Source organism: Phaenicophaeus curvirostris, chromosome 12 (assembly GCF_032191515.1).
Source record: "Phaenicophaeus curvirostris isolate KB17595 chromosome 12, BPBGC_Pcur_1.0, whole genome shotgun sequence".
Taxonomy (NCBI): domain Eukaryota; kingdom Metazoa; phylum Chordata; class Aves; order Cuculiformes; family Cuculidae; genus Phaenicophaeus; species Phaenicophaeus curvirostris.
In genome coordinates, this window is record NC_091403.1 from 18,373,281 (window position 1) to 18,385,939 (window position 12,659).

General features: G+C 57.2%; 1 protein-coding gene across 4 annotated transcripts in view; it reads right to left on the reverse strand.

Moving 5' to 3' along the window:
* Positions 1 to 12,659, reverse strand: part of LINGO1 (leucine rich repeat and Ig domain containing 1) — a 176,785-nt gene that overhangs the window by 10,352 nt on the left and 153,774 nt on the right. Inside the window, exon 1 of one of the 4 annotated variants that reach the window (XM_069866900.1) lies at positions 8,968 to 9,095. The exons of the other annotated variants lie outside the window; for them this stretch is intronic. Within the exon in view, the coding sequence (XP_069723001.1) occupies positions 8,968 to 8,973 (6 nt within the window). The 5' untranslated portion in view covers positions 8,974 to 9,095. Of the gene's footprint in view, positions 1 to 8,967; positions 9,096 to 12,659 lie in introns of those variants that run through there. 4 annotated transcript variants of the gene reach the window in all.

Genomic DNA, 12,659 nt, shown 5'->3' on the forward strand with positions numbered 1-12,659 from the left:
CTCCCCACCTCCCAGTTATTATTGAGTTTTGTCCACATAATAACAAATCTAGTGCCGCAGGAATTTCTAGAAAGAGAGAAGTGGAGAAAAAAGTGAGTCAAAGAAAGCACAAGTGATGGCAAATGGGGAGAGAAGATTCCTTTCCCCAGCCTGGCTTCCTCTGTGCCGGTTTACATGTATAATTCTTTTTTCTTTCCCCCTTTCTTGCTTGTTTGATTTTTGCATTATTTATGGATTGTCTTCAGGGCCTGTATTTGCTGTTATTGTTTCATTCAACAACAAAATAGATTAGATAAAAACAAACTGTGCTGAGCCACGGCTGAGCCTGCCTCTCCCACAGCCAGCCGGACCGACGGAGCCGGGCAGAGCTGTGGGTGTGAGTGGCTGGCAATGAGAGGCAACGGCCTCACCAGTTCTTCGAGTTTAAATCCCTGTGGTGGGGAGGTGCTGTGGGACCTGACCTGGCCAGGATTTGGGCTCCAGGTGTTGTGTCCTCCGCAGGTATAGGGGCTGTGCACAGAGCTTCTGGGGTCCAGGCACAGCACCCAAAGCTCCAACATCCACCAGTGGCCCAGGTGGCCAAGAAGGCCAAGTGCATCTTGGCTTGGATCAGAAACAGCATGGCCAGCAGGGCCAGGGAGGTTATTGTCCCTCTGTACTCAGCACTGGTGAGACCGCTCCTCGAATCCTGTGTTCAGTTCTGGGCCCCTCACCACAAGAAGGATGTTGAGGCTCTGAAGCGAGTCCAGAGAAGAGCAACAAAGCTGGTGAGGGGGCTGGAGAACAGGCCTTATGAGGAACGGCTGAGAGAGCTGGGGATGTTCAGCCTGGAGAAGAGGAGGCTGAGGGGAGACCTCATTGCTCTCTACAACTACCTGACAGGAGGTTGTGGAGAAGAGGGAGCTGGGCTCTTCTCCCAAGTGACAGGGGACAGGACGAGAGGGAATGGCCTCAAGCTCCACCAGGGGAGATTTAGGCTGGACATTAGAAAAAAAATTTTCACAGAAAGGGTCACTGGGTGCTGGCAGAGGCTGCCCAGGGAGGTGGTTGAGTCACCTTCCCTAGAGGTGTTTAAGGGACGGGTGGACGAGGCGCTGAGGAACATGGGTTAGTGTTTGATAGGAATGGTTGGACTCAATGATCCGGTGGGTCTCTTCCAACCTGGTGATTCTATGATCCCCCAGGTAAGAAGGAAAAAGCTGCTTGAGAGGAGAAGACAAAACACTGGGAACTCCAGGGTGTTTCAAAGCAATTTCATGAAATCAAATGCACTGATTTCACTGGCAGGGATTGCACCCCAAGCTGAGCTGGCACCAGCCGCATGTGCTGTGCCCCAGCAGATCTTTGGGAACGCACCCCAGGGGCACAGTGCCACCCCACAGCATCGTGCTGGAGAAGGGCTCGGTGCAGAGCAGGCTGCGTAGCAGCTGGAGCAGGGGAGAGGAGCACAATCGGTTTAATGCCTATGGTAAGGGCTGTCAGCATGCCGGCAGCCTCAGCCATGCAGCGGGGAGCCACGCTGTTCCCTGGTCTTTTCTGTCTTCCAGCAGGTGATCGCACTGAGCCTGTGGGCACAGAGGAAAAGGAGGAACCCACTGTGGGGATGGAGCGGTTCCCCCGCTGCCCGCAACAGAGGGCTGCTTTGGGGTGGTTTTGTTGTGTTTTGCTTGAGCTGAAAGAGATGTTTTCCGCCCCTTCCTCCTTCTCCCCAGTTATGTTGATAATAATACAGAGACTGCACTCTGGGCTGTGTGTGAGAACAAAAGTAATCACAGGGAAATACAGTGCATAGAAATTAAATTGGAAATGCAAGTCCAGGGTTTCCATTTCGGTTCAGCTTCTGCACCGTTACCCATTGAAAAAGATAAACAGGCTGAACACAAATCAGTTTAATGGCAGCACCTAAATGGCAGCGCAATTCCATGTTTCCCAGAGCCAACTGTAGCTCAAGCCCAAAGCGACAGCCCCGTGGGGCACCCATGGCACAGCACAGCCCTGGCTGAGCTGGGGGACACTGGGGACCCGCAGGACCTGCTACCCTTGGCAGCTGGAACGATCTGGGCACAGAGGGGCTGGAGTCCCTCTCCAAGCTTGGGATGCCGGCGGGCCCTTGCCTGTGTGATTCCCACAGAAAAAAGGTGCCCTATTCAGTGCCCCTGAGCTCCTGGCAGCAACCTCGGACCCACTGGGAGCTTGCAGAGCCACGCCAGGCTGCTCCCCCAGTAGGGGCCAGGCAAGGAGGTTTTCAAACTGCTCACTCCCACGGCCCTAATTCCTCTCCTTCCTCTGGCTCCTGCAGCACGTGTTCATTTAAAGCAAGGCTACAGCTTGCCATTCATTGTTCCACCTAATCCTCGTGGCTGTGCCCTGCTCTGTGGTACAAGGCACAAGCCACACGCCAGCAGAGCTGGGGTAGGGGCCAGCCACCAGGCCATTGCTCGCCTGTAATGCCCTCCCTGGCTCCCCAGGCTCATGTCTGAGTTTAGACCACATCAGTTTAGCTGCCCTCAGTCCAAAGGGGCAGTGAGGAAAGGCTGGGTTCGGGTACGGGAGTGAGAGGTTTGTCCACGTGCCTGCGCAGAGGGAAGAGCCTCCGAGAGTGCTCAGACTTCACTCACCACCCCCAGGTTGCCTCTGAGGTCTAAATCAGTTGTTTCCCATTTCACACTCGACATCTCAAATCCAAACAAAGAGCTGAAAGAATAGATCACGTCAAAATATTTCTGCTTCTCCCTCCTACGAGAATTCCCCATCAGAGACCAATCCAATTAAGGTGCTGGTTATGAAATTAAATGTAATTACAGGAGTGGTATTTAATGATTCGCATTCTGATAAAGAAATGAAATGGAAATGACAAAAAAAAAATTGTGGGTCCCACTGAGCGCTGTGGGGTGGCAGAGGGGAAAGGGCTGCCAGGGGAGCGACGGCTCAGCAGGGTGGCAGGACTGGGCTGCACCTTGAGCACCAGCGGCAAGGGCAGGGTGCTCACGGGTACATCCTTCAGGGAGCAGCGGCCAACCTGGCCCCCTGGGGATCAGCCCAGCCCAGTGGCTCCTGGAGGGTAGGTTGCCATTTGAACACCGCTCGGCTGTTGTTGGGCCACAGGAATCGCATCCCAGGAGGCTCAGCTCAGTCCTGCAGCCCGTCCCCACTCCCTGCAGGGACCCTCCGGCTCACCCGCAGGATTGCCACCAGCTCATGACACCGACCCCGGCCCTGAGACAAGGGAGAGGAGATCTTCAGTAGGCAAAGCCTTTGGCCTCTGACCAGGACACCTGGGTCCTCCTCTGGAGCCCAGAGAAGTCATAGAATCATAGAATAACCAGGTTGGAAGAGACCCACGGATCATCGAGTCCAACCATTCCTATCAAACACTAAACCATGCCCCTTAGCACCTCGTGCACCCGTCCCTTAAACACCTCCAGGGAAGGTGACTCAACCACCTCCCTGGGCAGCCTCTGCCAGTGCCCAATGACCCTTTCTGTGAAAAATTTTTTCCTAATGTCCAGCCTAAATCTCCCCTGGTGGAGCTTGAGGCCATTCTCTCTCGTCCTGTCCCCTGTCACTTGGGAGAAGAGCCCAGATCCCTCCTCTCCACAACCTCCCTTCAGGTAGTTGTAGAGAGCAATGAGGTCTCCCCTCAGCCTCCTCTTCTCCAGGCTAAACAACCCCAGCTCTCTCAGCCTCATGTCCACATGGGGACACATGTCCACTGCAGGATGCCCTGGGCATCAAAAGGCTGACCAGCTTGTAGACACACAGGGGAAAAAAATATGGAAGAAAACATGCAGGACTGCTAAACAGAAGCCATTTCTATGCTTAACCAGGAGAATGAGTGAAACCAAGCCAAGCTCCCTGTGAGAGGGATCATAGAATGGTTTGGGTCAGAATGGACCTTAAAGATCGTCAAGGTGCAACCCCCTGCCATAAGGATTTTTCAGGTTACTCCAAGCCCCATCCAACCTGGCCTTGAACACCTCCAGGGATGGGGCAGCCACCACTGCTCTGGGCAACCTGGGCCAGGGCCTCCCCATCCCCACAGGAAACCATTTCTTCCTAAGATCTCATCTCAATCTCCCCTCTTTCAGGTGAAAACCATTGCCCCTCACCCTACCCCTGCACTGCCAAATCAAGAGCCCCTCCCCAGCTTTCCTGGAATCCCTTTCAGTATCAGAAGCTGCTCTAAGTTCTCCGCTGAGCCTTCACTTCTCCAGGCTGAACAACCCCAACTCTCTCATCCAGTCCTCGGATGGGAGGTTCTCCAGTCCTCAGATCATCTTCGTGGCCTCCTCTAGACTCGCTTTAACAGATCCAACAGTTATGACCTGCTGCCTATCCCAGTTCCATGCTCTGTTAGGAGATGCTATTTGCATGGGGCACGTGGCCGCAGAGGGCAAGGGATGGTGAGCAAGTTGCTGTCAAGGCCAGAGCCACTTGTGGGCCTCATACCAGGGCCTCATACCCCAACACGGCCGTGCTGCTGCCATGGATCAGCACACTCTGTGCATCCTCCTGGCTGGGCAAGGTATGGTCCAGGTGGGCTCTCTGCTCCCAGAAGGTGGGAATCACCTGGAGCTCACCCCAGCACAACCACTTGCACCAGCAGTGCGGGGTGTCCATTCAAGCTGGGCTCTTCCCGAGCCAGTCGCCGTGACCTGCTGCTCTCAGGGATGGAGGCAGCCTCACATGCCCTGCCCGAGCTAACGAGGAGATGAAGCGCTCTGTGGCATTTATTAGCATTTATTCAATTGCCTGCATCAAGCTGACAATTAACACTGCCTGCTCAGACGGGGCCACCTTTGTGCGACCTGTTCTTCCCCTGGCTCACTGTGCCAAGGGGGAATAGAAGCTCTACTGCCACCACTCCTGGAGCTGAAGAAGCACTGAGGCGGCCACAGCTGCTGCTTCTCCCCTTCCTCAAGCCAGTCCCATTCTCAGACCCTCCTCCCTGCATCACACGTTCCCTGACACTGTCCCAAAGGCTGCAGATTCCAGCAGCCACCAAGACTGGCTGTTCGTGAGCCACGTCCCCAGCCAGGGTCACAGGGAGCATTAGGAAAAAATTCTTCACAGAAAGGGTCATTGGGAACTGGAACAGGCTGCCCAGGGAGGGGGTTGAGTCACCTTCCCTGGAGGTCTTTAAGGGACAGGTGGACGAGGTGCTAAGGGACAATGTTTAGTGTTTGATAGGAACGGTTGGACTCGGTGATCCGGTGGGTCTCTTCCAACCTGGTTATTCTATGATTCTATGATCTCTCTCCACGCAGCCATTCCCCTCCACAAAGCTCTGATTTTTACTCCCCTGGGAGAAGTGAGAGAAGGGGCAAAAAGTTGACTTGGCAGAAAATTGAGGCCGTGGCCTTCAAGTTGCTTTCTCCCTTTATTTTTCTTGGGTTGTTTGATTTGCATTAATCATTTGTAGCCCTCTTTTCTCTCCTCCCAGCCTTCCCAACTACGCGATCAGCTCTTCTGGCTCTTCCCCCACCAAAAGCCATTTCTACTCGTGCTGGGATAACCCTGCTCCCTTCTCTTCCCAGGTTTTAGTAGGGAACAGAGGAGAGCTGCCGACTCAGTGCACTGGATATGTCTGAGAGCTGGGCAAATGCTCTCCCTCGCCATGCCATGAGTTGCAGTGCCAGCTGTGCCCTCTTGTTGCTGGCTCCAAATCACTGTGCCAATGGCCAGTGTCGAGCACAACGAGCTCACGTTAGGCTGTACCGTGGGAGGAGAGGCCATACAAGCCAACAGCACCACTAACATCCACTCCAGCACTGCCCAAGCCAAGGGGGGACCCAAGGGCTGGCTGACCCTCAGCTGAGGTGACACGGAGAAGCGTCTCACCAGCCGTTTCCACATCTGAAGCTTTGCAAAAATGGTGTTGGAGTCACATTTTCCACCAGGACATTTATTACAGAGGTGCGGCTGTTGCAAACACGCTCTCCCCTGCCTTGAGGGGATGAGGTCCAAGCTCTAGCCCTGACACAGGTGTCACCCTCAGGCTGGCACAGCACTCACGAGCCAACCAACACACCCAGGCCCATCGCTCCCCGGTGACAACGCCACACACGAAGCAGCATCTGATGGGGTGAATTAATCCTCATCGAACCACAATACCTTCAGTTGTGCTTTATAATCCAGCAACAGTAATTACACTATAATTACACCATAATTGTGGCGTTATTATAAAGTGATCTATCAGCCCCTGAAATAAAACCTCAGGTTACAGGATTTTATACTTGTTACATACAACAAGCAGTACAAGCTCCAGCATCATTACAGGGACTGCATTAAGTAGGAAATGAAAGAAAGAGTAAGTCATTCAGTCGTGCTTTTAACCTTCCAGTGATACGAAACAGTGGTAATTAGAGGTATCACAGTGCAATTACGTTATAGGTGTAGAGTAGCTGCAGCATGGTACGGTATTACAGAAGTAAAACCTTCTTACTTTTAATTAAACTCTCCACAAAAAAAAGCCTGGAAAACCTGACTGCCCCCCATGTGCTGTAAACTCAGCTCCACTGTCTCCTCCAGCTGTTTCATGCCCATCCCTCACAGAAAGCTGGGGCTGCCTGAGAACCTGGTGCCACCACCTGCAGCCCTGCCAGCTCTGAGTCGTGGGCTGGGGGCTTATAGCCAAGTGAAGGGGCGAAGCTCCCTTCGCTAAGTCCCTACCAGGGACAGAGCTGCCCTCAGGGAGTCTGTCCCCATCCCAAAGCGGCAAGGGAGGGAGAGGAAGGCTCTGGATGTGGGGAAAACTACCCCAGCTTCTGTAGGAAGACCAGGAGGATTTAGCCTAGGGCAAAATTTCTCTCTTTGCCTTGCTCATCAGCCTTGCTAGGCTAAGAGTTCAGAGATCACCTCTCCTCCATGGTATTAAGCTACCAAGCCAAGGTTCTCCAGGATGGAGCCAGGAGCAGCAGGTGAGCAGACACGGCCAACCCTGATATCTGGTCCCACCAAGGCCCAGCATGCGCTGCTGGGATGGGCGGAGGGCTGAGCTTCGTGCACCAGGACAGCAAGGCTGCCCCCAGCTCCAAAGCACTTGGGACATGCAGTGGCTGTGACTGGCCATTTCTGTTTACAAGAGGTCCAGGAGAGGGACAAGATATGCACTTGAAACCGGGAGAATGGATGTGGAGGAAGGAGGTCGAATGAAGGTTTGGGCTGTGGTGCTGGCGTGGGACTGGGATGGGTTTGGGGTGGGATGGATTGGGCAGTGCTGGCAGCCCCGGTAAGGTCACACAACCCCCATGTCGGAGGGGTGGCTGGAGGCAGAGCCAAGCCACTGCTCCATCGACGTCTCCAGCAAGCATGAAGGTCAGGTCAGGGCTGCTGCAAGTGGCAGAGCAGCGAGGAGAGGGTTAAGGCTGGCAGGAGGGCTGGGATGGGGATGCAAAGGGATATCATTTCAGAGCAAGAGCTCCGGTAGGTGGTGCAGAGGAGGGGGAGATGGAGGGAGAGAGGAGAGGGAGCAGATCTGTGGACTGGGGCTGCTCCTGAAAATGCATGAACTGCTCAGCCCCATGCTCCCCCAGTGGGCTGAGACCACGGAGAACAGTGCGGGCTGTGGGAGAAAGGGCTGTCACACTGGTCCCGTGCTGCAAGCAAGCAGGTAGAGTTGCTGTCTGGAAAGGGCGTTTGCAGGGGAAAGACCGTGGATGGCGACTGCTCGCGAGGTAGCTGGGCTAGGGACAAGCAGAGAGAGGCAGCAGAGCCTCGGCTTTGCCAACCAGCAGCGAGACCTGATCCCACTGGTGCCCACACTCACACTGTCCCTCCCTCCTAGTGCAAATCACTTTCACAGCACCAACACTCCTATTTCTTCTCAGAGGTGGCAGTTCCAGCACCTGGAGCGAACCATGCCTCTACCCTTCGCTCAGGCTATTTATACATCCAAGGCGCAAGGTGAAAAATCTGATAACCTACGCATGGTATCAGAGAGCAACAAGCAATGGCACTGCCCCGGAGGGTTCCCAAAGCCCTTCTGGCCAGCAGGTTCTCGGGCAGCCTTGCAATCCCGGCTGCCCTGCAAAGCCCCTTCAACATTAACCTCCTTTTTTCTGCCCGAGGTAAACCAAAGGCTGAACCTGCACCAGCAGCCTGACCCTCCCCAGCATCTCCAGTTCTCCCGGCTCGCTCCTGTGTGTGGGGCTGAGCACAGGCAGGGGAAACCTTCAGCGTCCCCCAAGCCCCACTGCAGCCTGAGGCATCATCCCATAGGCAATATCTCCCCACGGCCCCAACTCACCTGCCTCCAGGCCGGGGGGGCTGGAAAGGCTCCGAAAAATTACCCCCCCATGACTCCTGCCTCCAGCCTGGTGAGGTCTCCTTGCCCCTATTTAACCCTTCACACCTGTGCCGTGGGAATAGGCAGAAGGCCAATTTCTCCTCTTGAATTAACCCTTGCTGGCGGGGGAGCTGAGCGCAGCCTCCTCGAGGGCTGATCCCCCTGCTCCCCAGCCAGGTAGCGCTGTCCCGGCCATACCCTACCTGAATATGTAATCTGCTCCAAGACGGCTAACTCATCTGCTTAGCGACCAGGAGGAGGAGGAGGAGGAGGAGGAGGAGGGCTCCCACACCGGGATGCAGCTCTGCGCTCGCCTCAGCATCACCGGGATGGCCGGGAACAGGGGAGAGGAGAGAGGAGCCGGGGAGGAGACCGGCAAAGGGAAGATGCTCGGGCAAAGCGGGGCGGCAGGAGGGGCACCAGAGGGGCTGGAGGACACACGTCCCCCTATAACCCCGGGCGGGCAGCCCCCAGCCCCTCCGTCCCTGCCCTCCCCGGGGCGCGGGGCAAGCCTGGCACCCGCGGGCGCACCCAAACACACGCACAGACACCAAAACGCACCCAAACACACACACAGCCCAACACAAACAGCTCCCTCCCCGCACCGAGCCCCCGCCCCGCCGCCCCCGGGGGTCCGCAGCCCCCAGCCCCATCCCGCTGAGCATCCCCGCCCGCCTTACCTGCATCTCATCCTCGCCGGCGATCTCCTTCGGTCAGAAACGGCATCTCCCCCGGCCCCCCCCCCCCCGCCAAGCCCTCCACCTGCAGTAACGCAGCTCCCCCTCTCCGCAGCGACGGCAGCGAGGGGCGGCGGCGCTCCCGGCTCCGAGCCGCCCCCCCACCCCAACCCAACCCCGGCCCCGATTCCGATCCCGGTCCCGGGGCCGCCCTAGGGACGCCGGGGCAGCGGCTGCCTCCGCTCCGCGCCCGCCGGGCGGTGGCGGCTGCGGGGTGGCGGCATCGCCCCAGCGGGCAAGCTCGGCCACCGCTCCGCTCGCCGCTGCCGCCGGCCCGGAGTGCGGGGCCGGGCTGCCGGGGCCCCCGCCTCCCCTCCGGGAGGAGCCCCGCGGGCCGGGCCGGCCGCCCACAGACCCCTCCCTCCTCCCGCCGCGCCCCCCGGCTCCGCCGCGGCCACGGGAGGCGAGAACCGGGCACCCGGCGCCTCCCCGGCAGCGGCGGGCGGGGCTGGGGCTCCGCAACCCCGCACCCCGGCAGCGCCCAGCACCCCCGGGGCAGCGTCCAGCACCCCCGGGGCAGCGTCCAGCACCCCCGGGGCAGCGCTGCCGGCTGACCCTGCTCCAGCACCCAGCCCTGCTCCGGTTCCCTGCCCCGCTCCAGCACCCAGCCCTGCTCCGGTGCCCAGCCCTGCTCCGGTTCCTAGCCCTGCTCCGGTGCCCTGCCCTGCTCCGGTGCCCTGCCCTGCTTCGGTTCCCAGCCCTGCATCAGTGCCCAACCTTGCTCCGGTACCCAGCCCTGCTGCAGTACCCTTCCCTGCTTCGACACCCTGCCCTGCTTTGATACCTGACCCTGCATCAGTCCCCAGCCCTGCATCGTTATCCGACCCTTCTTTGGTACGCAGCCCTGCTTTGGTACCCAGCCCTGCTTCAGTACCCAACCCTGCTTCAATACTCAGCCCTGCATCAGTGCCCAGCCCTGCATCGGTACCCGACCCTACATCAATCCCCAGCCCTGCTGGAATTTGCTGAGGGAAGATGCCAGGCTACCCTGGAGATCACATTGTGGTCCATCCTACAGCAGCTCCCTCTGTAAGAAGTTTTGCTCCTCTTTTTTCTCTGTTGCTCCCCAAGCCCAGTACATGAGAGGAGAAGGGCTGCAAAGAGTTTGGGGGATGCCTCTGAGGACTACTCTGGAATCTGGTGATCCCAAAGGCCTCCTTGGAGGCTTGGCACATGCTGAGCTGGTGGCACCTCATTCAGGACTAAGCACAGGACATCCTGAGTGCTGCCCACTGCTTCAGCCCCTTCCATAATGCACGCTGATTTATCGAGCAGCATTTGCAGATTTGCCCAGTGCTGGCTTTTCCAGTGCAGGCTGATTTCTCCAGTAGTAGTGAACACAACCCTGCTTCTAATGTGCACTTTCCCCTCCTACTTCCTCTCCTCAGGACTCTCTTGGGGTGCCTCCTGCTCTGTCCTGCTCCTACCCAGCTGCCCCTGCGGCGTGGCCGGTGCAAGCCAAGGCAGGACCAAAGCAGCTGCTCCAGGGCCCTTCATGCTGGCACAGGCTGTGGCTGGAGGCTCTGTGGGAGTCCCTTTGCTAGGTCCCATGAGTGTTCCCTTGGATGGCTCTTTCAGCCAGCAGGAGCTTTTGAGGAAGACGATAACTTGGCCTTCCTCCACCAGCTATTTAACCAAGCCCAGGGGTGGAGATTCCCATGCGGAGCATCCCTCTGGGCAAGCTTCCCTTCCTGCCTCCTGTGAAAAAGGAGCTGCGTGCCGGCCCCGAGCCTCTCCTGTGTGACGGCGTCCCCCCAGCCTGCAGGGAGGCCCGTGGGTGACATGCTGGAGCTGAGCTGAATGCCTGTGCGTGCCCACCACGGAGCCCGGTGCACACCCTGAGTCCCCATCCCTGCAGCAAACTCAGGGTAGCACACATCCCGCTCCGTGCTCAGACAGGCTGCTGCCTCCCCGCAGCGGAGCTCGTTATCCTTCTGCTTGGCACGCGCCAGCTTCTGAGCGGAGCAGGAATAAACAAAGGGTAGGCACCGTGAGCTCGCCAGCTGAGGGCTGAATCACTCCCGCTCCCAGCTCCTGCTCGGCGCTCCTGCCCACTCGGAGGCTGCCGTGTCTCTTCCCGCAGGCACAGACCCCAGCTCGGCTGGCAGCGTGCATGCCCGTGAGGCTCGTAGCCCCGCGTGGGCTTCAGCAGAGGATCCTCGTGGCAAGAGACACGGTGGGGTGCGAGCGGCTGTGTGCGTGCAGGCGCGCTCTGCTCCCGACATCAAGGAAATTCCACCTGGCCCCTCTCAGTGGTCCTCAGACCTTTACTCAGCGCAGATCGATGCCTTTTATTATTATGGCTATTTCAGCGATGCCATCGACGTTAATAGCACTTCACAAACCCAGACAAAGCCAGCAATCTGGATGCAGCCAGAAAAAACAGAGGACAAAAGACAGGCTAAGAGCTGTGAATACTGTTTTTAATGCCTCCCCCCATCTCCACGGTTAAAGCCCCACTAAAGTGCAGGGCACTGTATATTCAATAATAACACTCCAGAATAATTCCTGGCATTGTCTGGTGTGAGAAGGGGAAATTTCACCTCAGCCCTTCCACAAAGACACAGCAAACACGCCATGCAAGTGGCGCTGGTGGCTGCGTGAGAGCGATGCTATACGCTGCCTGGAAGCAGGGGGCCTTCCAAGACCATCTTTCCCTCCTCAGCTCCAACGGCTGCCCCCACCCCAGCAGCACGGGGAGAGCAGAGGACGGGGGACATGAAGAAGCTGAGATGAGCTTTTGGGCTAAGATGGCATCAGTGCACACCTCTCAGTTTATAAGGAGCTGTTATGCCTAATCTCCCCAGGATCTGTTACACCCCTCAAGGAGCAGTGCTGCCATTTGGGCTTTTCCTTTCCTCCAGAAACTCATCCCAGCTCACGGGTGATGTTTCCTTACCCCAACAGCCCCAAAGATGCCTTGGGCAAAGGCAGGTCCCAGCAGCAATAACCCCCCCTTGATCTCTGCAGGAGGAACTGCACTGGCCCCTGCACAGAAGCTCCCTCATTTCTGCAATTATCAACACTTCATCATAAGCTCTGTGCTGGGAGACCTTTTGCACCCTTATTGCTCCAATACGTTTCCATCACGCAGCCCTGGTGCAGCAGTGAGCTCCTGGGACTAGCGTGCAACTGGGACGTCTGCCCAGGAGCGACACCAAGGTGCTTCCCCCAGGGACCAGCACAGCTCACCCCACACAGCATCAGAATCCCAGATCTACCCAAGACTCTCAGGTTGTCCCCAGCTCTTCACCTATCGCCACTGGCCAGCATCTCACCACCACAAACAGGTACCACGAGGGATGAGACCATCCTGCAGGCAGATAGTAACGCAGCCTACCCTTAACACATGCTCAACACGAAGGTCCCGCGTGAAGAAGAGCAGTAATGCAGCTCAGAGGGGGTGAGTTTGTAACATTACCTGGGAGAAGGGCATCCATGGGACAGTAGGAAAAAGAACAGGGTCACTGGGTGCTATGGTTCCTGGCAAGGGGCTGCTTTACGTTGTAGAGAGACTTTCAGAGTTAAGGTAAGGGTGAGGTTATTGTTGAGACCCCTGAGGTGGCATAGCACAGGTGATAGAGCTCTAGGGACAGCCAGAAGTATGCACCCAAACCTCAGTGGAAGCGCTGCCC